General features: G+C 41.7%; 1 protein-coding gene across 1 annotated transcript; it reads left to right on the forward strand.

The window, feature by feature from the left end:
- The first annotated feature begins 6,640 nt into the window (after positions 1–6,640).
- On the forward strand, positions 6,641–25,882 carry LOC124115487 (uncharacterized transporter slc-17.2-like). Its single transcript, XM_046476499.2, has 11 exons — positions 6,641–6,794; positions 13,872–14,164; positions 15,420–15,659; positions 16,080–16,167; positions 17,399–17,494; positions 18,491–18,624; positions 19,781–19,930; positions 21,092–21,218; positions 22,081–22,231; positions 23,514–23,604; positions 25,404–25,882. The coding sequence occupies exons 1-11, from the start codon at positions 6,764–6,766 to the stop codon at positions 25,614–25,616; spliced, it is 1,614 nt and encodes a 537-aa protein (XP_046332455.2). The 5' UTR covers positions 6,641–6,763; the 3' UTR covers positions 25,617–25,882.
- Positions 25,883–26,714: the final 832 nt, after the last annotated feature.

Below are 26,714 nucleotides of genomic sequence, written 5' to 3' on the forward strand. Positions count from 1 at the left end.
TACTTGCATTTGTCCGTCCAAGAGGGAAACGATTGAAAGGCCATTCACGGGATGATGTCAAAGGACAATGGCTGAAACCAACAGAAGATATGTATATTTTACTATCAGACAGGCCGCCTATGTGTATGAAGTCATAGTACTTTTAGCATTCAGGTATTGTTTGGAGAGGTTACGGCGATGTTATATACACCTATAACACGTCAACACCAGATGACAATCAGTTAGACTGACTGTTAGACAGACAGACTGTGATTTGACATCTGGAGATAATAATCTTAGTGACAGAATATTAAGGTCTTCAGCAAGTTACAAACAATTCCCCTTTGCCAACAGTTTTCAGCACACACTGATGCAACGTTTGAGTGTACCGAGTCTATGATTATGCTGAAGTGTAAGAATGCTGGCAATTTCATATTCAGTTCATATTTTGAATTACAAATAAGACATTTTGCACACTTTTTTAAATCAAGGCTTTGAAATGATTCTTCATCTGAAATACTATTAAAAGTAAATGATTCTTCCATTGTAATTTTACAGTTTATGCTCTTTCATTTATTACTGATGACACTGACCCGTGAAGATCCGGGGTGGAATAGGTCTTCAGCAACCAATGCTTGTGGTAAGAGGCGACTGCCGGAATCGGGTGGTCAGGTTTGCTGACTTGGTTGATGCATGTCATCGATCCCAGTTGCGTGGATCGATGCTCATGATATTAATCACTGAATTGTCTGGTCCAGACTCGATTATTTACAGAACGCCGTCGTATAGCTGGAATATTCCTGAGTACGTCGTTAAACAACAAACAAACCAACCAACCCCCTCTAATCGCACAAAAAACGGTGAGTGAGTGAGTGAAACACTGCTTCTAACAACAATCCAATAATATCAAGGACCACAATGTGTAAGTCTTGTCAGGTGCTCCTCTCATGTAACTTGTGTGACCTTGTGTCATTGCTGTCATGCCAGAAGAGGCATTCGGTGTAGGCGATCTGACACCTCGGTGTAGGCGATCTGACATCCAGGTGTATCAACAGTATTTCAGTCTAGTCGATCCACAGAAACGATGGGATGTGTTTTACAAACTAATGTGTCCGAGACGAAACTGGAAGAAGTCATAAGGCCTCAGGTTTTGCGAAAAACATTATTCACTGGACATAGAAAAATAATTCCATGTGACAAAAAATCATTTACACACACACTTGTCCTTTGACATGCATAACGGGACACCCAAGGATCGCGTTATTAGCAAAATAAACCGAACGTAACAGGATAATATTGAACTCAAAACGGACTTAATAGCCTTCGAATGGTTACTCATTGAGTACATTCAATTAAGAGGAAATGATTGATCCTTTTCTAATGCCCTGATCACTTCTAGTGTACAAACCACCCCGTCCTCAGTCCCAGGCAGCTGGTCAAATGGTGAGTAATGGTTGCATCGTTATCTCAATAAACTACCCCGATTGTCCTTAATCGCGCAATGGGATCATTCAGACCAGCACCACTTTTGTCGCCTTAATAAATGATGACAGTAGCTCAACTGACATTTGAGCCAATTTGCACTGTCAGAAATGTTAACCTTGAATGTACGGTCATAACTGTGATAATTAAGATAAAACCATAAACTGACTATGCTGAAATTGTTGTCATAACGAGGCTACTTTGTGAGCGTGGTCACTTATTATTCTTCATCTGTAGATGGCCTGTGCCAGATTCTTTTAAAAAATCGCCATTGTGAGACCCATACGCAGTATAACTAACTCGTCGAGTGGATGAATGTTTGACAAATCGTGGCGGTATAGCACTGCTGATCCAAAAATGCCATCTTTGAAATTTCGCATCTCACCCCTATCGTCCTTCAAGATTGTTATCGGTCATAACGTGTACTATAATACTTCACTACCGGTTGTGATGTGTTCCCAATTCGTTTATTATTATCATACAACTATTACTAGAAACTAGTATCTCTTACAATAGGGTAGCCTAGTGGTTAAAGCGTTCACTCGTCACGCCGAAGACCCCGGTTCGACTCCCGACTTGGGTACAATGTGTGAAGCCCATTTCTGGTGTCCCCCGCCGTGATATTGCTGGAATATTGCTAAAAGCGGCGTAAAACTATACTCACTCACTCACTCACTACAATTTTAGAAATGTTAAGTTATTTCAGGGTATCCCCTATTTCTTTAAGAGAATGTCTACATTTTCACAAAACGGTCCGACCCCGTTATCTCGACATTCGTAATCTCGTATGTACCGATATCTTGAACATAATATCCGGTCCCCGCCGCCCCACTATATAAGTACATAAAAATATGACCTCTCATCTCGAATTCGAGAAGAAAAATACATAGCGCTATCTCTAACCTTGAACTCGGTCCCATCTTTACTGTAGGACTTTGTACCTGTATCTCGAAGGTACATTGAAAAGTACATTGCAATTTGAACCAGTTGCCTTTTAATCCAATTGTAGATGATATTGTTATTGACAAATAAAGTGAGTGAGTGGATTTACGCCGCTGTAAGCAATATTCAAGCAATACCAGGGCAGGGGACACCACAAATGGGCTTCACACATTATACCAACATGTGTTTGTTGGGAATCGAACCTTTCCCCACCGCCTCTATTGACAAATAGAACACGGCATATCATATTGGATTATTCCTATTTACAATTCTTTTTTCTGAACTTAAATTTCAAACAGACCAGTTTGAAGAATATATGGATTAGCAGTTAGCTTCATAACACTAGGCCTGCATATTGCTTTTATTTGTGCCCGTTGGAGTTTACACCAGGGAACGGGAATATACGTATATATCTACCTCCTCCCTGAGAAACCAACAGCATGGATATAGCGTTGGCAAACCCAGAAACGTTAACAGGTAGATCCGGTATTCGAACCCATTATCATAGGATTCTGGCAAGATTAAGGGACATAGCTCTACACAGCGAATTGCGGCGCTAAAGGTATCCGTATCCCCAGAATTTGACATTTGCCTGACCAAACCACATGAAGCCTTATTAAAATCTCCACATCGCCCTGCAAGGAGAGCCTTGACTGATAGTCACGTGCACGAAAACGAGTTAAAAATTGATTCCTGTCAGTGGTGGCCGAGGTCCTATTGGACTGAGACGATCGAGCTGTGTGCACCTTCCCTATCCCCCTCTTGTTGGATATTCACAAAGTGCACCACGAAGGTCAACTATCAGAGTATGAATGCATGAAACCGTCAACCATCCAAAGTCAGCGTGGCAGTGCGGCAGTTTAACGTGGAAACCCCACTCAGACACATTATACTGACTCTCAGTCGACCTGTCCTTGTTTTAGCCCCTTCATGCTGACCGCCAAGCAGGGAGCAGCATGTTCCATCCTTTAACGTCTTAGGGTCATATTCAAGAAATACTGGTATCAACATCTGCCACACACGTCTTGTTTTGTTGACAAACTCATGCAGTAGAAGCCGATTCAGGCGCAGATCCTACCTCCTTTATTCAAAACCAAACTGAGGGGTCTTTGTACCCATTGCACCCATGTGGGGGTCGAACCAGGGTCGTGGATGTGACAAGCGAACACTTGAATAACATAACTTTTAAAATGAGTGAGTGAGTACGGTTTTACGCCGCTTTTAGCAATATTCCAGCAATATCACGGCGGGGGACACCCGACATGGGTACAATGTGTGAAGCCCATTTCTGGTGTGCCCCGCCGTGATATTACTGGAATATTGCTAAAAGCGGCGTAAAACCGTACTCACTAGAAATGGGCTTCACACATTGTACCTAGTCCTAGAAAAGCAGACGTATGTTAATTTCAACCAATGAATAAAATAACTTTTAACATGAACTAGGATTGTTGTGGATCCATTTTGTTCTACAATAAGAGTATGATAATGTTACAAACGGGTGGAGGACAGTCCATCCACAGTTACATAGGGTCCTCATTGTACCAGTCCACAGCCCTCATCTGTGTAAATTACCTACTCATACAGGTCTGTTCAAGACAAAAAACGTTTTGAAGGTTGTACAACAACTTAATGAAAAACGGAAAAAACACCTTCACCTGTTCGGAGATTCACCATGCACAAGCCTCCTGAATTTCACTCTGGGTTTCAATGGTAGCTGTAGCTGCCAAAGTCAGCATACCGGCATGTGGGAGGATTGCACCTAAATCACTTACTTTGTAAAAGACTGGTCGAAAGATTTCCCCCACGATGTGATACAATGCGCCTCATCAAGAATAATGTGACTGATCTTAAAATTGATCAGGGGAAAAAAGATAATGGGCACAGTACACCATGACATGTTTACATTTATTAATGGAAAGCACTGAACAAATTGCGCGATGAAATAACCTCTACAACAAGGCGATTTTGGTCTTCCCTCATGACGACATCAATTCAAAGAGAATTAAGCCTCCTGACCAGGTCAAGATATCGCCCTTTCAGGAGGTTTAAATGGCACTTTTTTCCAAATATAAACATACATTTATTTTACACCCTCTTGTTTGAATCATAAAAATGTGTTTCTTCAGATTGGTTCGAGATTGCAGAAGAACGGGAAACTTTCCCATTACATTCTTACATTACCAAGACTATTCGGCGTCACGGCAGACATTTCTGTAGTACCTGTGCCGACAACCTCTTCAGCATCAGTTGCCAGTTCCACTCCATGCATGGTTGTAGCCACTTATCACAGTTACACTAAGTAGGGAGCTTTGACTGGTGGCAGCGATAGTAAAGAGAGCTCCGTGACCGGGATATCTTTTTTGTAATTGTGACCTATTTCTTGAGTGCAAAAGCTGTATCCAGTCCTGTTTAGAGCTATATTTTTTCATATATACATGACACTGACAATATCAAGCACTAACAGCTGCTGAGCCAAGGAGTATTCAAGGAATGACATATTTCTAAAGAAATCCAAACAAGACGTTTCTCGACAATTCTTGTTCCCTTAATGTAACAGCCCAGCTGAGGAAAGTACGGGTGATTGCATTCAATGGAACACAGGTTTGCAGCAGTACTTGCAAAATAAACCACATGAGCGGACATATATTCACTGGGTGTGGCCGACAAGGTACACCAGGCAAGGGCAATCATGTACACAGGGACATTTCCTTTCGCTCCAACCAGAAGACTGAGACATGTGGAGTGAGTGAGTGAGTGAGTGAGTGAGTGAGTTGGGTTTAACGCCGCTTCTAACATTATTCCAGTTAAATCACGGCGTGTCAGCTCAATGTGGGAGGAAAGCCCGAAGTGATGCAGGTCTCAGACGTTTACCACTTCGGTGAAACCCACGAGCACGGGTATGGTGCTGACAAACCTAGAAACATAATCGGGGCGAACCGGGATTCGAACCCACAATCATAGGTTTCTGGCGTGCCCAAGGGACGCAACTCTGCACAGGAGACATGTGGAATATACTCAGGACCTACTCACTGGGATTTTAATATAAAAAAAGTAAATTGTCTCCGAAAATAATTATGCTTCAGGCTGTTAAAAAAAGAAAGAAATTTGTTTGTCACCGAAAATACACTGCTGCAGGGTGTTTTTCTTATAAACATTTCCACATAAATATACCCTTCCCAGCAGTGCTAACAATGGGCGGGTTTACCCCTGTTCTGAAACCGGTTTAGCATTAACATTGTCCGCAAGAATTTCCTTTCTGAAAAGATGGCGATTCGCACTCGATAATATGCACGATGATTTAACACAAATTGCTCAGATAGTGAAAATACAGAATACAGAATTGCCAAGATCTTAGTCGGCGGTCAGCATTTAGAATATTTCATACGTGGGTAAATGTACATATCGACAGCCTGTAAATAAATGAGTATGAACCAGGCAAACCATTGATTGATATTAAGAGCAACGTTCCACCATCTGTAAATAATGATCGATCCCTAAGCATCAGTCAGACATTTACACACAAAGACGTATGTACAAACATGTTTATCCAGAGGGGCGACAAAAAAACTCACATTATATAGACAGCAGCTTATGGAGGGCATACGTGCATACTGAGGGCTTTGTGACAATTTAGCACCATATAGTTTAGAAAGATTCCGACACCGCCCAAACAATCAAAACGTTAATTATTATTGCAAAATAGACACACATCTTTATCTGCAAATACAATTATGCAACATAGTTAAAGAAAACCTGCACGCTAGAGTGATGATACTAGAATACTAGAGTTAGTGCAGAATACATTGATATCTTGGCACCGGCTAATAGTAAAATACTTTTTTCCCTTATTAATATACCATATACTAGTATCTTGACAACTACTGGACAACTTGAGCTGTAGCAATTGTCAGAATGAATTCTGTACAGTTCTCTTACCAAAAGGGAGGGAAAGAAAAAAATTAATTATGTTTCACACGTCTAAAGTTGGGTAACGGTTGATGCATGTGATCGTATCCCAATTGTTTGGATCGATGCTCATGATATCAATCACTCGACTGTCTGGTCCAGACTCTATTATTTACAGACATATTGCTGGAATATTGCTGAGTGCGGCTTTAAACAACAATTCTAACCCGTATCTTCACGGGTGTGACGTTTGCCTGGTTCGATCGTGACTTTAATCTTTTGTCCCCATGTGCATGTCTATGAATACGGTCAGACTGACATGCCCCGTCACGTGAACCAGTAATCGATGACGCTTCCTAAAACGCTGTGAGGTTAATTCCTAGGACTATACATCGTACATCTCACTGTATTGATGTTGCTGACAATAGATTGACGGTGTATCGTAACAAATAGTATGGCCTCCAGCAGACGCGTGTCAGCGGAAGGTACGTTAAAAAATATCCATTCTTTTGTATTATTTTATAGATGGGTGACTGGGTGCAAGTTTAACTTTGAGAGGTTCTTACATGTGTTGTATCGATGTATCCCGTTAGTCGCCTCTTACGAGAAGCATAGTCGCCTCTTAAAACAAGCATGGGTTGTTGGAGACCTTTCTGTATCCGGATCTTCACGGGTCTATAAATGAGCGAGTGAGTTGGATTACACGCCGCTTTGCACAGTATTCCTGTTATATCACGGCGTGTCAACTTAATGTGGGTGGAAAGCCCGCAGGGATGCAGGTCTCAGACGCTTACTCCTTAAGTGAAACACACGAGCACGGGTATGGTGCTGACAAACCAAACATTTAAATGAGAATAAAGACAGAACAAACACATGATAATAACACGTCCCATTTTAATTCTGGAAACCCAATAGTCCAGAAACTCTACGGTCTTTGCCCAGTATCGGTCAAAGGTATTTACAAAATTAAACATGCTATTTTCATGGGAACACACTAGGGAGGACAAAATGAAGAGAGGAAAATGTTCAAAAACTCAATATTAACACCATGGGGCGAGAAAAAGGTGTGGCCCATGGGCGAGAATATTTTCCTTTGCTCTAAACTCATGTGTTTGTTTCAGTAAATACAAACAGGTGTTCTTACAAGTTTCATGACACATAAATGTAACTCATTTGAACTTAATTCAACTATTTTATTGCGATATTGAAATAGTTCGCTTATTGGCGAGAAAAAGGAATGGCACATGGGCGAGAATATGTTCCTTTCCTTAAAACTCATGTTATTGTTTCGCAAATACATAAATGTAGTTCTTTTAAGTATCATGACACAAAATGAAACTCATTTTAACTTAGTTCAACGATTTTACAGCGATATTGAAATATTTCGTCCATGGGCGAGAAAAGTTTGGCCCATGGGCGAGAATATTTTCCTTTGCTCAAAACTCATGGTTTTGTTTCGCAAATACATAAAGGTGTTCTTAGAGGTTTCATGACATATAATTTAACTCATTTCAACTTAATTCAAATATTTTACGGCGTAATTGAAATATTTCTCCCTGGACGAGAAAGTTTGGCCCATGGGCGAGAATATTTTCCTTGGCTTAACAGTTTTAGTTTCGCAAATACATAAAGGTGTGTCTACAAGCATGACACATGATTTACCTCATTTTAACTTAATTCAACTAATTTGGAGCGTTATTCAAATATTTCGCCCATGTTTTCGTCAGTCCCTTTAAAGAATTAACTAATTGTGTGCAAAGTATATTGTATCATGTGAAATATACTTTATATTATATCATTACATTACAATTTAAAAAGGACCTTTGGTTGGATGTTTCCTTCATAGAAGTTTTACAAATTTCACCTTTTTATATATTGTAACGATCTTTAATGAACCCGGCCTTTACGTTTTGATAGATTATCATACGAGTTCATGTGTGTGTACTCCAATGCATTGGCGTTATTTTCCACAACATTAAAGTTTTGTTTGTTTCTTTTTCATTTCCCATTTTATGTCTCGTTGATACATCACACTGGGCAATTAAGTGACACTAGGTATGCAATATACATATAATAACGATTCATCTTTCATTGCATAACGTCTTGCTGAATATATCACATTCTAACGAAATCTCGAAATAATTATTTAATTTTATGTGGTGTCGAACTGACCAATGGGAATTATATTTAAAGGCGACTAAGGAAAACTTGAGTGAATATCATGACACGAAAGCAACTTTTAAATGCATTGCCACTTTTAATATGAAAATGGGAACAATTAAAAAAAAAAGACAACAACAGCCTTCTTGTGATAATTCTCATATTCTCATTAGTATGTTGTATCTAATTACAGTGTCAGCCTTATTTATATGTGATTCTACAATACCTGCTCTCGTTCAATTACAATCTGCCTCACCACGCGTGAATAAACAGTTATACAGATGTTGCTGTGGGCAAATACGTAGCCTGTATATATACACAGTAAAAAAAGTGTTGCACCCCCACATTAATACGTTTGATACATCACAACATTTAAAACGCCCGACTCTGGTTTTAATGGTAGGTATTCCTTGGGGATCTGATGTTAAATGTGTAATGTTTTCGGAGGGAAGATGATCACCAAAACGTAGCAATCAGCACGTGAATTGCATGGTGCATGACATTTGCAGATTGCAGTATCTTCTTAAGCTCAACATCGCCTATAACAGATGTTCTCTGACAGCCCAGTTTATTGTAACCCACAATGCCGGGTAGACGATTGTCAGAAGCAGTCAAGTGGCAGATTATTGGCCTTCATGGAGCAGGTCTTTCGTTCAAGGAGATTGGCAGAAGAACCGGACATCACTACTCAACAATAAGCCGTTTGGTCAGAAAACACGCACAAACTAATGATGTAAGGAATCGCAGACCCTCTGGCAGACCACGTAAGACCACAGTTAGAGATGACAGAGCGTTGTTGAGGGTGGTAAGGCGTCATCCATTTGCTACAAGCACAACCTTGAAACGTCTTTGGCTTCCTCGTCAACAGTTCAGTACCCAGACCGTGAGAAATCGTCTTAAAGCTGCAGGGTTGAAGTCCAGAAGGGTTATCAAGCGACCTAAAGTCACAGACAACCACAAACGACTACGTCTAGCCTGGTGTAGACTGAGACAGAACTGGAACTTGAGGTCCTGGAGAAGAGTCCACTGGTCGGACGAAAGCAGGTTCCTTCTGCATGTTGTGGATGGCAGAGTGAGAGTATGGAGGCGTCCTGGAACAGCTTATACTGCAAGAAACATCATGCCAACTGTACCATTTGGAGGTGGATCTGTTATGGTCTGGGGATGCTTCTCATTTGATTGTAAGCTTGATTTAGTGACCATACGAGGCAACTTGACAGGGGAGCGCTACATCCAAGAGGTGCTGAATCCAGTTGTGGTGCCCCATTTTGACAATCATCCACTGGCCACCAGACCGATATTCATGGATGACAATGCCAGACCACATCGTTCACGAGCTGTGACCCAGGTTATCCACAACAATGCTCTGACGCAGATTCCATGGCCAGCAATGAGTCCAGATCTGAATCCTCTGGAACATGTATGGGACATTTTTGGACGCCTGATTTATCGTCGGGACCCTCCTCCACAGAACTTGCGTGAATTGGAAGCAGCATTACACGAGGAGTGGCAGCAGCTGCCCATGGAGCGATTCCAACGTCTGGTGAGGAGTATGAGACGAAGACTTCAAGCTGTGATCCAAGTGCTTGGTGGAAGTTCTCGATATTGACTTACTGTGTTCGTCAAATCTCCATATGACATTCTTACCCTATTGGATGAATTTGGTCACTAAAAATTATTGAGATGTCACCATACTTAATGCGTCTTCGTTGTTCGTTCATTTTTCGTAAAAGTTCAGCATGAGATTATTACATGCCATAAGGTCATGGAATACCCCATTTAAGTTCATTGTATAGACAATACACTGGTTTGTTGGTATACACGAAATCCTGGTTATAATATTAATTCGGTTATCTTTACACCCTTTCAAAACACCCCTCCATGAAAAAGTATAGGGGGTGCAACACATTTTTTACTGTGTATATATACTCTTCAAAAAAGAAAACTTAACATAGATGGAAAACCACTTTTTGCCAAATATCTAAAATAATTACATTAAATGAGAACCAAATAAGTCAAACAGAAAGACGATGTGTCTATAATTCGCGAAAAACACATGCAAAGCACATAAACGTGGCGTTTGGGGATCAATTTTACAGCTTCATCCAAACGCAACCGCCTGTAAAAAACCGTGCAGCACAGGATCCTGCATTTAGGCATGCAGGTCCCCCTGCTGAATGGGTATAAAAATCCACATCAACGGCTGTTCAAACAGTCCTTATAACGGCAGTAGAGGCGGTGACAGAATGCCAAGACTGAATGCAGCTCAACGGAACAACGCCATTGAGAGATTACAAGCTGGAACAACTCAGCAAGAAGTGGCCAGGCACTTTGGCGTATCCAGACAGACAATCTCCGCACTGTGGACCCGATACAACAACACCAACAGAGTTGACGATAGACCAAGGGTGACAACCCAAGCACAAGATCGATACATCCGGTTGCGACACCTCCGAGACTGCACTACCACAGCCACGTCTACAACCACACAGATCCCTGGGGTACGCAGAATATCAGATCAAACGGTACGCAAAAGACTGAGGGAGGCTGGACTTTTTGCACAAAGACCTGTTCGACGTCATCTATTCACCCCACGTCATCTGGCGGACCGTCTGCTTTGGTGCCAACAGAGGGTTAGATGGGCACGTGCAAGGTGGAGAAATGTACTGTTTACTGACGAGTCCCGTTTCCTACTCACACGTGCTGATGGGCGCGCATGTGTCTACAGACGTCGGGGTGAACGTTACGCCCTCAACTGTGTGCAGCAGGTTGTCCCATGTCCCAGGAGTGTCATGGTATGGGCCGGAATTCATCACGGTGGTAGACCGCCTCTCGTGCATGTGGCAGGTGCATTGACAGATGTGCGTTACAGAGACTTGATCCTACAGCATTACGTTCTTCCTCACGTCAACGTTCATGGCGGACGGTTCCAGCAGGACAACGCTCGACCGCATATTGCACGTGTTTGTCAGGACTTCTTACAGCACAACAACATCCAGACATCACCTTGGCCAGCCCGGTCACCAGATTTGTCCCCGATTGAGCATCTGTGGGACGGGTTGGATCGACGCGTTCGCAGAAGGAATCAACTGCCCCAAACACTTCCGGCGCTTCTTGATGCACTTCAGCATGAATGGCAGCACATCCAACAGCGTGTTATTGACAACTTGATTGCATCTATGGGTCGTCGGTGTCAAGCGGTGATTGATGGACGTGGTGGGCACAACCAATACTGACATTATCTGTACCCCTGTGGCATTAACTGTATCGTGTACGTGTGTCTGGCTAGGTGGCACGATTAATGTTTTGGCCATTGTGTACATTGATCTTCAAACAGTGTTTCAATTATGGTTTCTGTGTCCTATTTTGAAACAATCGCATTATATTGCATTTTGAAAGTCAGTGTCAAGTTGTTATTTTTTAAGAGTATATATATATATATATATATATATATATATATATATATATATATATATATATATATATATATATATATATATATATATATATATATATTTTTGTTGGTACATGTATTACATATATTCTGTTATATGTGGATATGTTAAGCACAAATACACAAGTTTATGAAAGATGAATTAGTGCCTTGATATATTCAACGAGTTGTGTGTCATCGTTTAATGGGTCATTCAGTAAAAGTATGTTGTGAGGCGATAACAAAGGCGCCGCCCAGTATACACAGTGTCGTCCGGTGAACCACCACCCCATCCTGTCAGTAAGACTAATGTAATCGGTACACAAATAGCTTTGATGCGGTGTCAGTGTGGAAGGAGTCCGCCACTGGCCACAGAAATCCTCAAAGTATAGTAACAATCAACAAGGCCAATGCCGTACTAATAACCAAGTGAAACACGTAACAACGGCTGTCAATCTGTCTGCTACAGCTACCATACCATCATCCCTGTCACAACTGGCGTATTAACGGCTGATTCAAATATTAATTTAAAAAGTTCGTTTCCAGACTAACGCATATCGTATACAGTCCTCTTATTTGTTAAAAAAAACCAGTAACAGTACGTCAACTGGAAAATCAACTGGATGTTACATTCCTTATGTCAGCTGACGGCCCTGTTTGTGAAAATATGCACTAGAAATAAGATTTAAAGACTAATAAATCAATTTTAAGACCGCATAGACCATAAAACCGAATAAAATATGTCTTGGTATCATCTCCTGTGTTTTAGATGATGGTAATGACCTGAAATGTTCTTACGTTAGATTAGGAGAAACATTAAAGTGTTTTATAATACTTGGGAATATGAGCAATAAGATGGAGGAACATAAACATGCATGGAATGGAATAGGGAAAATGGTGAAAACAAATTGAAAAGGACATAGTATAAATATTGAGCTTTTGAACATCTTTTTTTCATTTTTCTTCCTTAGTATGTTCCCATGAACACAACATGTTTAATTTTGTAAATACCTTTGACCGAGTCTCTGGACTATTGGGTTTCCAGAATTAAAATGGGACGTGTTTAATATATTCATTTAATTAAATGACAGAACAAACATATGATAATATATTCACATTGGGTCACAGAATTGCTTATACTAACATTTGCTCTTGAGGATTTCACTCATTTTATCCATTCTTGTGCCTGTGAGCATATCAGAAGTCCAAAACTTGCAAGTGTATCAAAGAAAAAAGGTAGTTGGCAGCCATTTGAACATGTGTGGTAATTTTTCATCATTATTGCAAATTATTTCGAAATTTTAAACTTTGATATTTCCATGAGGTCCAAACAGTTCTCATCTTCAAGACCTCATGTAAAGTTATGCCCCGTATGTACAATTAGGCGATAAACCAACTGTGTGTGTTTTTTATTAATTTAGAGTTTCGAACCCCGATTCGATACCTGTAAATTTCATTTGAACGTGAACGCGATAGCATGAGATTTCGAATTTGAAACTCTAGTTCAAAAGTATACACCACTATTATCATGTTACATGAGAGAGTGAGTTTGATTTTACGCCGCTTTTAGCAATATTCCAGGAATATCACGGCGGGGGATACCAGAAATGGGCTTCACACAGTGTACCCATGTCGGGAATCGAACCCAAGTCTTCGGCGTGACGTGCGAACGCTTTAAGCACAAGCCCGACCGCCCCTTATCTTGTTACTAAGATGTGTTAAGTGGTCCTTCGTTACGATATCCGTCTGAAATATATTGTCACACTTGCCTCGCATAATCTAAAAACCGCAAAACGTTATTTGTTATTCGATATAATTACACACGTTGTTGTTGTTACATTGTTGTTGTTATAATATTCGTTCTCGGTAGTGCGGCCTAACGTAGATTCGATACCGCTGTCGGGCCAATCAGAAGGCAGGGATCTAACCTGTCACTGCATTATATGATTTACTTCTATTCCATGTGCAGCAAACGGTTCCCTGTCCGTCAGTAACCAAGACAACGGCACCACGCTTCCAGACTCGTATCCCTCATTCTTCCAGAAGTACACATCTCGCAGATGGAGCATCGGGTACATGATGGTCTTGGCCTTCGTGCTCGTCCAGTCTCTGGAGAACTGCATGTCATTCGCGCTCGTCTGTATGACAAGGGAGATTACTCAGGAACCGGACTTCAACCACACTGTCATTACGTCGCAAGAAACGTATCCTAACATTTGGAATACCACCATGTCATCCAACATGTCATCAAATGGCGGCAAGGTATGTCGAGTCCTGACGTGTCACTTACAACATGGATTGGAGATAACATGGAAGACAACTGGTGTCACCTGAGGGTTCATCCATTATGTATGGAGAAGGGGTGGGAGGTTATTAAAGAAAGAATATATTTTTGGTTTCTACTTCAAGATACATTCTTGTCTGAGCTCAACACAACCGACTCTGTGGTCTCGTGGATAAAGCGTCTGCCTGGTATGCGTTGTACATAAAGACGTTTATAGATGGTACTTGTTGTAACCCTGCCAGGCACTCTAAAAACAGGTGAGGTGAGGTGAAATTAGGTTTAACGTCGCGTCCAAGATTACTGCACTTATATAGCGACGTGCATGCACGTGTATGTGTGTGTGTGTGTGTGTGTGGCTTCTTGTACTAGTCCGGACTGATGCCGATTTATAGTCCTAGCTCACTGAGATACCATGCCGCAGTTTAACATGAATACCCCACTCAGACACAGTATACTGACTCCGAGCCGACCAGTCCTTGTTTTAGCACCTTAATGCCGAGCGCCAGACAGGGTAACAACAAGAACCATCATTTAACGTCTTTTTGTATGACGCAGCCGGGGATCGAACCCCGGACCTTCCGCTCTCCGGGCGGACGCTCTACCACAAGACCACGGAGGCGGTCTCTTAAAACAGGGGATGACCGGGTCGGTGTAGGTATAATGTCTGAATGGGTTATTCAGGTAAAACTGCTACATGACTACCTCTGAATAGCGCACGCACGCACGCACACACACTCACGTGCTTACGAAAATTCTCAAAGCGACGTTCAACTCTAATTCACCTGGCCCTCATCTGAACTCAGTCTGATTCATCAATCTGATCAAAGCATTCTTTAGAACGGTAGAATAGTCCATATTCCTGTCTGTGCATTGAAAGCCCTTAATAATGTCTGCTGTATGAGTTTGCGCTGTATTTAGCAATTAATATTTCAGCACTATCACAGCGGCGACACCAGAAATTAGATGAACACATTGTACACATTGCCCCAGAATTTAGAAATACTTGGCCTTGTAAAACTGAACTACTCCGACCATAGACCAAAGCAGAACTTTCACTCAAGCATGTATATAACCCATTACTCTATCACGATGACGCTGGTACCTGTCAATCAATGAACAGAGGCATATAATAAATACTTCGTCTCGTTAATCTACCGCACAACGCCATATCACAGGTAGGCTATGGTGACAGACTATGCCGAAATACGATTGTTCTTTTAATTCTATTTCCAGACAATTCCAGGAGAATTCAGTTACACGAGCGAGATGCAAGGACTCTTCATCTCATCCCCATTCTATGCCGGCATTATTTCACCAATATTCGGCAGTTTGGCGTCACGGAGATTTGGACCAAAGAGAGTTATCTTTTTTTGCATGCTACTAGGGGGCACTATGGAAATTCTTGTACCCTTGTCTGCACGTACCAAGGACTATCTGGTCGTCATTTGTAGGATTATTATGGGATTTGCATTAGTAAGTCACCAGTAGTCTTTGGTGATATTCACACGATTGTTTCAGAATTATATTTGCATTGTCAGATGTAGAGACATGATAGTGTCACAAAAATAGTACCCATACTTTCAAATATCAGAGAACAAATAACTACAAACATGAAAATATTAATATATCTGCTTCTGATGATTAAATATCTAACCATTGATTGAACGTTAAAACAAATATTTTGGATTATTGGGATTTTATCGAAAATATTATATTGACTCAGGAAATGCTTCAGACAGTTGCAATGTGTTTTTTACAACAACAAACATATTTGGGGTCATAGTTTTATATTTAAAAAATATCTGGTTTTACAACTGTAGCGAAAAAATATCTGGCATTAATACATCCTAAATTCTACTACAAATTAACAACTCATAAATATACTTTTCACAGAACATGATATTGCCGGCGTCTCTGGACATCTGGCTCTACTGGTCCCCTGCACGGGAGAAGGCACAAATGGTTACATACTCGTTTGCAGGTAGCACCAAATGTCATTCAAACATATCATTTTTTGTTTGTTTACTGTTTAACGCCGCACCAACAATATTCCAGCTGTGTGACAACGGTCTATATAATTATAATCGAGTCTAGTCCAGTCAAACCTCTGGTTGATAAAAAAAATTCTAAATTTATTTTAATATTTTTCTTTTCCATATTTCTGTCAGTATCTTAAAGGGTGAAAATACCAAAATAAGACATTCATTAACCCAACCGACGTGAAGCTAAAATCAAATAAAGATTCTCCATTCCCGATTCATCCCGATAGATTAAGCAGATTATTGCAATCAAATTAGGTTCCAGTATCCCGACAAAACGTGTAAATGAATATTAAATAAATAAATACTCCAACTGTCCGGTCGCAAAGAAAGACAACATCCAATTTTAGGCACCCGTTTAGATGACATGAACTCGTATCGGTACCATGTCAAGTATACCTTAACGAATTCTGCTTGTCTGGAATAATGGATATCTCGACATGTGTTCGACTTAACAGGATTCGTTTTGCTTGATTTGTAGTTCAGCAAACACAGAGAAACACGTCTCGTATATATTATGATAATTCAGTTATATATCAGTACTCGTTAATGCTATACCTAAGATGTTAGGAGATCTCATCACGTCAGAGGGACCGTGGGCTCGAATCCTCGTTTCGATCTGATAATGTTTCTAGGTTTGTTACCTAGTGGTTAAAGCGTTCGCTCGTCACGCTGAAGACCCGGGTTCGATTCCCGACATGGGTACAATGTGTGAAGCCCATTTCTGGTGTCCCCCGCCGTGATATTGCTGGAATATTGCTAAAAGTGGCGTAAAACCAAACTCACTCACTCACTCATACCCATACTCGTGGATTTCACAAGAGCGGCCCTGCTAACTGTGGCGTTAAACAAGAAACATACATAAAAATCACAACAGCAGTAAGTCTTAGATGGGTCTATCCTCCTACATCAAGCTGACGCACCGTTATATATACCACTTCACTTTTGATAGGGATATTTATTTATCCTAATATGTCAAGTGTCTATTTAAATTGAATGATATATCTGATTATCCCTCAAAAGTTGAGTAGTATGTAACTGAAAAGAGGCGTTGGCCTGTAAGATAATCTTTGGATTTGTTTTGTCAACAAACTGTTCATGAACGTAGACTGGTTTTCATTACACTGATATTATTATTTACTGCAATATATTAACCATATTTATTAATTTCAGGCTTCAACATGGCAAACATAGTCACCTTCCTGATTTGCGGGTTTCTCTGCGTCATTCCAATTGACAATGGTTGGCCGTTTATATTTTATGTGTTTGGTAAGCGCAATATCTTTCCGTGATATGATAACAATAACAATAATGTATTTGTTCTGCCGAATCACCACATGTTTTTTATGGAAACAATTTTAGTTGTGTTGTTTTAATTATGTTTTACCCTATGTTAAGATATCCTTTTCAAGAAACACATTCAACCATTGGCTTAAGAGTTACTGAATGTTGTTCGCAAGTCAGACAAACCTGGGATTGATAGTGTAAGCACCTCACTGTGGTTCGTGTACGATGACACGCAATCATCAACGTCCCGAGTGCTGCGGACCTAATCTAACCCGATTACGTCATTGATTGAGAAACAATGACCTACATCAATTTTCTATGTGTTACTAGATTAACCCGTGATCCGGCCTAGAATTGGCACCCAGCAACCCATGCTTGAGGCGACTAACGGGATCGGGTGGTCCGACTCGCTGACTTGGTTGATGCATCGTATCATAGTTGCGTATACCGATGCCCATGATGTCAAGACCGCCTCCGTGGTCTTGTGGTAGAGCGTCCGCCCGGAGAGCGGAAGGTCCGGGGTTCGATCCCGGGCCGCGTCATACAAAAAGACGTTAAAAGATTAGACTTGTTGTTACCCTGTCTGGCGCTCGGCATTAAGGGGCTAAAACAAGGACTGGTCGGCTCGGAGTCAGTATACTGTGTCTGAGTGGGGTATTCATGTTAAACTGCGGCATGGTATCTCAGTGAGCTAGCACTATAAATCGGCATCAGTCCGGACTAGTACAAGCAGCCACACACACACATACACGTGCGTGCACGTCGCTATATAAGTGCAATAATCTTGGACGCGACGTTAAACCCAATTTCACCTCACCTCACCTCACCTAATGATGTCAATCACTGGGATTGTCTGGTCCAGACTCGATTTTTCACAAACCACCGTCATATTGCTGAAGTATTTTTGAGTACAGCGTTAAATAACAAACAAACAAGGTATTTATATTACTGAATACTGTATTTCCTTCTTATCGACAGGTGGATGTGCGGTGATCTGGTGTCTGGCATGGCTTGCCATAGTATACGACAAACCGGAACTCCAACCAAGTATATCACACGAAGAAAAGTCTTACATTTTTCAACACAGGACCAATGTGGACAATGATCGTAAGGTGTGTTATTAAGGTGACACCCTGCCCTTTTTTAGCTAATAACTATTTCAACTGTAGATTTAAAGATGCCAGGTTGTTAAATTTAGCTCCGTAATTAGAATGAGTGGATCGGCTTGGGTTGAACCGGTAACATCGTAAAGTCAAAGTATGTCAGCGTACGTACGGAAAACGTCATATATAAAACCAATATTATTTTACTCGCATATATAAGAGGCATAAACAGTATATATCAAAGCTATGAAGTAAGCACTAACATAAAGTTATCAACACGACAGAAAACAAAAATGACACTCGATTTCTGTCTTGTTTGTTTATGGTAATGAATTGCCACGCATACTTTGAATATTGTAGCGATCGCAAAACTGCATTGTGTAACCAACAATTATTCAAGTCAATATTTCATTAGCTTCTGCGGTGATTCGACCTAACTGTTTCAATCAAAGGTGGGTATTGTGATCAATCAAAACGAGTATTTCCAAAGTTATAATGTACTCTTTGAAAGTCTTGGGGATACTCGGAAGTGACTTAAAAATTCCAAAATTGTATATATTAGTATATTATATATTAGTAATAGTTGAACGAATTGGGAACACTTTACAACCGGAAGTGAAGTATGACAACAGATGTCATGATCGCCAACGATCTTGAAGGACGAAAGGGTTAAGATGGGAAATTTCAAAGATGACGATTTGGATCAGTATTGCGTGATACCGCCATATACTGAGTATGAGTCTTTTATCACAGACTGTGAAACATTGAAGTATTGGCCACTGCACGTCTGCCAGTTTCCAGCATGTCCTATGATCCCCTACTTTTTTAAAGAGTATATAAATGTTCACCTCCACCCTAATAGAATACTACACACTAAAGTTGCTATTGTTTTCAAATTAGAAACCGACCAAGCGGTCGGGATTAGACAGAATATTTTACTTCAAACATATACAAACGTATTACTCTGAAAGAAAGACCTGAACATTATATTTTCACATTCAGTCAGAACATCCCGAGCGAACGATTTCTGGTTTAATTTTAAATAATTTTTTTTTTTTCTGTTTTTCTTGAACAAATGATCTGTTTAAAAAGTCACAACACCCTACTACAACATCATCCCGACAACGTCCACTGTTCACATCTAGCTCTTGCCACCTGTTTTCAGGACAGCCATATCCCATGGAAGAGCATGGTCTCCAGTGTACCAGTGTGGGCCTACTGGGCTGTCATGTTCTTCCATGCGTGGAACAGCAGCGTCCTCTTCAGTTATCTCCCCACGTACATGGCCACAGTGCTAAATTTTGATGTTGAACAGGTAAGTAAGAGACCTACCCTAGAACTTTAATCAATATTTATTTTTACTATTATTTCATTTATTATTACAATATACTTGCTCTACAGCTTTCTCTGACACGAAACGTTTCAAAATGTAGTAGTCCGCAGCAAATGTTGTCGCCTCGAGGTAAAAAAAAGTATTTTTAAAAACACGTTAAATGACTGGCTATACTGCTTTTTCTGACAATTTTATTTTTATAAATGTACACGTCTGCAGCAAATGTTGTAACCTAGTGGTTGAAGCGTTGGAACCACAACCAACACTCATCACCACCACCATGATCACAACCACCACACATCGTCACCACCCCCATGATCACCTCCACCACCCCCATGATCACCTCCACCATCCCCATGATCACCACCACCATCACCACCAGCATCCCCATGATCACCACCACCATCACCACCAGCATCCCCATGATCACCACCACCATTACCATCACCACCCCCATGATCACCACCACCATCACCACCAGCATCCCCATGATCACCACCACCATCACCACCACCATCCCCATGATCACCACCACCATCACCACCACCATTACCATCACCACCCCCATGATCACCACCACCATCACCACCACCATCCCCATGATCACCACCACCATCACCACCACCATCCCCATGATCACCACCACCATCACCACCACCACCACCATCACCACCCCCATGATCACCACCACCATCACCACCACCATCCCCATGATCACCATCACCATCACCATCACCATCACCATGATCACCACCACCATCACCACCACCACCATCACCATCACCACCACCACCATCATCCACAACCACCATACTCATCACCACCACCATCACCACCACAACCACCACCATAATCACCACCACTACCATCACCTCAACTAACACAACCACCACTGCTACCACCACAACCGTCGTCACCACCATCACCACTACTACTTCCACCACCACTACCATCATCACCTCCACCACAACAGCAACCAAAACAACCACATCTCTACCACCACAACCTTGTTAAGACGAGAGGTATTAGAAACCCAAAAATGGTAGAATGTCGTGTTTTTTAACGTTTCTCTTGACCCCTAGGACTTGTATTTGTTCCCATTTTCTTATGTACTGATGCACAAATCATGCATGATCTTTTCAGAATGGTGCCCTCTCCTCACTTCCATACGTAACACGGGTCATGGGCACCGTGGGGTGGAGCATCATCTCAATACAGCTGATGAAGGTCATCTCCATGACCCACACAAGGAAGCTGATACAGACAATAGGTGCGAGGATCCACATGTTGCATGCCAGTTATAAAATAAGGTCTCCAACAAGTGACCATTTGTTTGACGGAATTGTCCAACAACGATTTGATCAAAAACTTTCAACCCCTTCAAGCCTTTAACATTACGACAACTGTGACCTAAAATAGACAGGGAGGGGGTAAGACCCGCCGGCTTGGTTGAATGCAAGTCATCTTACCCCGACGGAGTAGACGTTGCTCATAATATCAACCACTGATTTGTCTGACCCAGTCTCGATTATTTAGAGGCATGTCGTGATCATTTGATAAAGCTAGAATACAGCTGATTATGACATAAAACAATATTCACTCACAGAACAAAATTTATTTCACATGTATATTCATATATTCAGGCTCAGGAGCACCAGAAACATATTTTGGGGTTCGAATCCCGGTTCACCGTGACTATGTTTGTAGTTTCTATATTACCACACCTGTATTCGTGGGTTTCACCGAGATGGCAAACATCAAAGACCTGCATAAGTGAGTGAGTTTGGTTTAACGCCGCTTTGAACGGCATTCCAGTTATATCACGGCGTGTCAGCTTAATGTGGGAGAAAATCCTCAAAGGATGCAGGTCTAAGACGTTTACCCCACATTGGTGTAACCCACGAGCACGGGTATTGTGTCGGCCAACGAGAACCGAACCCACAACCAAAGGTATCTGGCTTGCCCAAGGTACGCAACTCTGCACAGCGAATTGATGCGCGTTAGACGACTGTGCCACTCGTGCCCCACCTGCATAAGGTATCCATCAATATCAAGCTGACACACCGTCAAAGCGTTAAACCAATCTCACTCACTCTCATGCATTCAGGGGATAACACGTTTGTTTGTTGAAGGTTACACAGTGTCGGCTGCACTTACCATTGGTCTTTGTTTCCTGGAGGACGGCCAAGAATACATCGCTGTTGCCATGTTCGCATTGACCACGCCCTTCACGGCTGCCGCAGTCAGTGCGGCTATAGTAAGCCCTGTGGACCTTGCCCCACAGTAAGTATCAATGAATGTTTTGTGTATTCCAACTGTATCTCACCTTACATTAAAAACCTAGCTTCTGCCTGGTTAAGGAATGGGTAATTAATCCATGTAGCTCGCTCATGAAGCCCGCCCATATACCCCGCTGAGAAATCAATCGGAACCAACCTTAGGTAATTTGCTTATCTCGCATAAGTATCGTTGCGCTGAAATGAACCGATGTTTATTCGAATACATTAGGTAAGTTACTCGGTTCGTTCGCATCATCTGCTAGCTGTTAAATGGTTGAATCAAATCGTTTTACTCAGTGAAACTTCGGACATATATTCCTGGTCTGTGTGAATGAATGAATGCCGGTGAGTTGTCCACTGATCCCTAGGGGTATGTGGTGTGATGGACCCTGAGTATGAGCCTGTGTACCCCTCGCATGACGGCTATATCACACGATTTACCTCTCGGTTGACAACTTATAATACCCCATACCACCGTTGGGCCCTCACTGGTAATTCATGATCAGTTGATCCAACTCACAACACGCGTTTGAGACAAGTAGGCGGTGCACAGAATTTGGGCAAATGAATGAATAAATATAAACAATCATGTAAATGAATGACCTGAGTTATTAATCATTGCTCTCTGGGATAGAAAATGTATTCCATTTTCACAGCAAATGAATTCCCTTCACTGTCACGAAACTTTTGCCATCTATGCACGGATACTTGACAACTGCACGTACTAATATGTGCTATTGAACTCGCCACTCGCCACTTCACCATGGTACTGCTTATCGCGGACCACCCGATACCCCTTTCTTTATAATGGTACGCGCAAGTGGGCGGACCACATACATAGTCATACGGGGTTAATTGTCAGGTTACAACTCTTATGTTATATAATGGAGTGAGTGAGTGAGGTGGGTTTAACGCCGCTTTTAACAGTAAGTTATATCAGCTCAGCGTCTCAGCTTTATGTGGGAGGGAAAGCCCGCAGGTCTCAGACGTTTTCCACTGTGGTGAAACCCACGAGCACGGGTATGGTGCTGACAAACCTATAAACATAATGTTGGCGAAGAGGGATTCGAACCCCCAATCATAGGTTTTTGTCGTGCCGAAGGGACGTAACTCTGCACAGCGAGGTAATATAATGGAGAAATTACGAGAATCAACGATCCCAATCTGGCACCAACAGTTTCCAATGATTTCTGACATAAATTATGTTGATACAAAATGTAAAAAGTGCCATATTGGTCACCCGTCATCGGGACGTGCATTTCTAGTATGCACATTTTTTTCCTCAGATACGCTTCCGTCATGACGTCAGCCGGCATTGCCTTTTCTCAGATGGCAATGTCAACAGCACCAGTAGTAGTGTCCTACATTATCCCAGAGGTAATATCACAATGTCTATAGCACCAGTAGTAGTGTCCTACATGATTCCAGAGGTAATATCACAGTGTCTAAAGTAGTGTCCTACATGATCCCAGAGGTAATATCACAATGTCCATAGCACCAGTAGTAGTGTCCTACATGATCCCAGAGGTAATATCACAATGTCTACAGCACCAGTAGCGGTGTCCTACATGATCCCAGAGGTAATATCACAATGTCTACAGCACCAGCAGTGGTGTCCTACATGATCCCAGAGGTAATATCACAATGTCTATAGCACCAGTAGTAGTGTCCTACATTATCCCAGAGGTAATATCACAATGTCTATAGCACCAGTAGTGGTGTCCTACATTGTCCCAGAGGTAATATCACAATGTCAACAGCACCAGTAGTAGTGTCCTACATGATCCCAGAGGTAATATCACAATGTCAACAGCACCAGTAATAGTGTCCTACATTATCCCAGAGGTAATATTACAATGTCCATAGCACCAGTAGTGGTGTCCTACATGATCCCAGAGGTAATATCACAATGTCAACAGCACCAGTAGTGGTGTCCTACATGATCCCAGAGGTAATATCACAATGTCTACAGCACCAGTAGTGGTGTCCTACATTGTCCCAGAGGTAATATCACAATGTCTACAGCACCAGTAGTGGTGTCCTACATTGTCCCAGAGGTAATATCACAATGTCTACAGCACCAGTAGCAGTGTCTAACATGATCCCAGAGGTAATATCACAATGTCTATAGCACCAGTAGTGGTGTCCTACATGATCCCAAAGGTAATATCACAATGTCTATAGCACCAGTAGTGGTGTCCTACATGATCCCAGAGGTAATGTCACAATGGCTAATGCTCCAGTAGCAGTGTCTAACATGATCCAAGAGGTAATATCACAATGTCTATAGCAATGTCCTACATAATCCAAGAGGTAAAATAACTCGACTCGATTAGCTACAAACCGTAATCTTAAATAGACGACGTAAACATCAAACAAACACTATTCTAAATATTTGAGCTATGGTCAAGATGATAACCCCTGTAGCTGAAATATTGTTTGGCATAACACCAGTCTCTCTGATGAAGTTTATTAAACTCTTAGGGATTGGGAATTACAGTGAGGCGAAGTGAAATGGGGTTTAAGGAAGCATTAATGATCATTTCACTCATTATGGGGATGTGCATGTACGTGTGTGAATGTGGCTGCTTGTTCTAGTTCGAACTTTTAACGTGTTTTGGTATGACGCTACCAGGGTATCGAACCCCCGGCCTTCTGCTCTCCGGGCAGACGAGGCGGTCGGGTCCTGGTTATGGAGGTGAGGTGAAATTGGGTTTAACGTCGCGTCCAAGATTATTGCACTTATATAGCGACGTGTATGTACGTGTGTGTGTGGCTCCTTGTACTAGTCCGGACTGATGCCGATTTATAGTGCTAGCTCACTGAGATACCATTCCGCAGTTTAACATGAATACCCCACTCAGACACAGTATACTGACTCCGAGCCGACCAGTCCTTGTTTAAGCCCCTTAATGCCGAGCGCCAGTCAGGGTAACAACAAGTCTAATCTTTTAACGTCTTTTGGTATAACGCGGCCGGGGATCGAACCCCGGACCTTCCGCTCTCCGGGCGGACGCTCTACCACTACACCACGGAGGCGGCCCCTGGTTATGGAGGCTGCTATAAATGTTGTAGAAGATAAAGATTCAGACAAAGCAATTAATCATTTGGTGACGTAAATATTGGGTGATGTGGCATGGAACAATATTCATGTCTTCTTCTTATTTCATTTTCAGAAGACCAGGGACCAGTGGGCTTCGGTCTTTTATATGAACGCCGCCGTGTATTTTATCGGGGCCTTAACGTATCTGATATTTGGCAGCGGAGAGATCCAACCATGGGCAGACAACTCTGTCGAGAAGAATGACGTTGAAGCGCCCAGGTCCAGGAAGCAGAGTGAAGTAAACGCAGGGTACATCAACGACGCGGACGAGATGTCAAAGATGTGATGTATGGCTTGTGTGATAGCAGTGTGAGGGATTCAACACAGACATTCTTTTCTTCAAAAAGGAGCCCAAAAAAATCGGTTAACTTTTTCAGGACATCCAACAAAGCCAGCAAACAGTATATCCCCCTTTTGATTGAATCTACTGGGACGAATTCAGCATTTGAAACTATAAACCATCTTTCAGAAACAGAAATAGCCTTCATTTGTCCCACTCCAACGATCGAACCGAACAACCTTACGTCAATAAAATTAAGTAATAATCAGTTATACGATTTATTTATATTTTTGTTTCGATCTCCCACAGATTGTTAAAAAATTGAAAGGGGTATATTATCTAGAGTCACCCATTTTAAAACTAACATACACACACAAAAAAAAGCATTTGTGACCGACCTGGAGATAAGGGACTCTATGGGTAAAAAAAACACGTTTTGACTTGTTATATTTTAAAACTACAGTATCTTAGGACCACAGAAATACATGGCATTAAACATTTGGGCTCCCACGTTCCGACTTATAGCGGTTTATGTAGTGAGTGTAGTTCTTAGATATAATGTCCGATTATTTGAAAGAGATATGCATGCAAAAATGTTTTGATATCATATTTATATTACATTACGAACTAAAGAGAGAAAAATAAGATTTTTGAAGTCCGCACACATGGCGGTTTTTAGGGAAGTAAGTTGACGTCAAACGTCATTCTTTATGACTCCACAACACAATTGTATCCTAGCCCTGGTCAATAAGTTATCTTTTCTTTGGTGGGTCACATTTACATATAAAATCAGTAGTACACAGTACACCAAAAGAACGGACCTTGCCAGATGCATTTGGAGTACGGCAAGGTTCGGTACAAGGTCCTCTCTTCCTCCCAAGAGCCACCGTCTAGCACGAGTAATAATGTCTCATCATCCCATACCCAATTATACATCAATGTCTACTACCTGTAAACAGCGAACACTGGCCTGCATGAAAGACCATAGTGAGTGAGTGAGTGAGTGAGTGAGTGAGTGAGTGAGTGAGTGAGGTTTTACGCCGCTTTTAACAATATTCCAGCAATATCACGGCGGGGGACACCAGAAATGGGCTTCACACATTG

Source organism: Haliotis rufescens, unplaced genomic scaffold (genome assembly GCF_023055435.1).
Source record: "Haliotis rufescens isolate VD_foot unplaced genomic scaffold, xgHalRufe1.0.p SCAF_13, whole genome shotgun sequence".
In the NCBI taxonomy this organism is placed as follows: domain Eukaryota; kingdom Metazoa; phylum Mollusca; class Gastropoda; order Lepetellida; family Haliotidae; genus Haliotis; species Haliotis rufescens.

What these genes read in the sequence shown, in the direction of transcription:
- LOC124115487 (XM_046476499.2), top strand. Translation starts at nt 6,764, where the DNA reads ATGGCCTCCAGCAGACGCGTGTCAGCGGAAG. An exon ending in TAAATTTTGATGTTGAACAG is followed by an intron (nt 19,931 to 21,091) that starts GTAAGTAAGAGA and finishes TGATCTTTTCAG; the next exon opens with AATGGTGCCCTCTCCTCACT. An exon ending in TGTCCTACATTATCCCAGAG is followed by an intron (nt 23,605 to 25,403) that starts GTAATATCACAA and finishes TTTCATTTTCAG; the next exon opens with AAGACCAGGGACCAGTGGGC.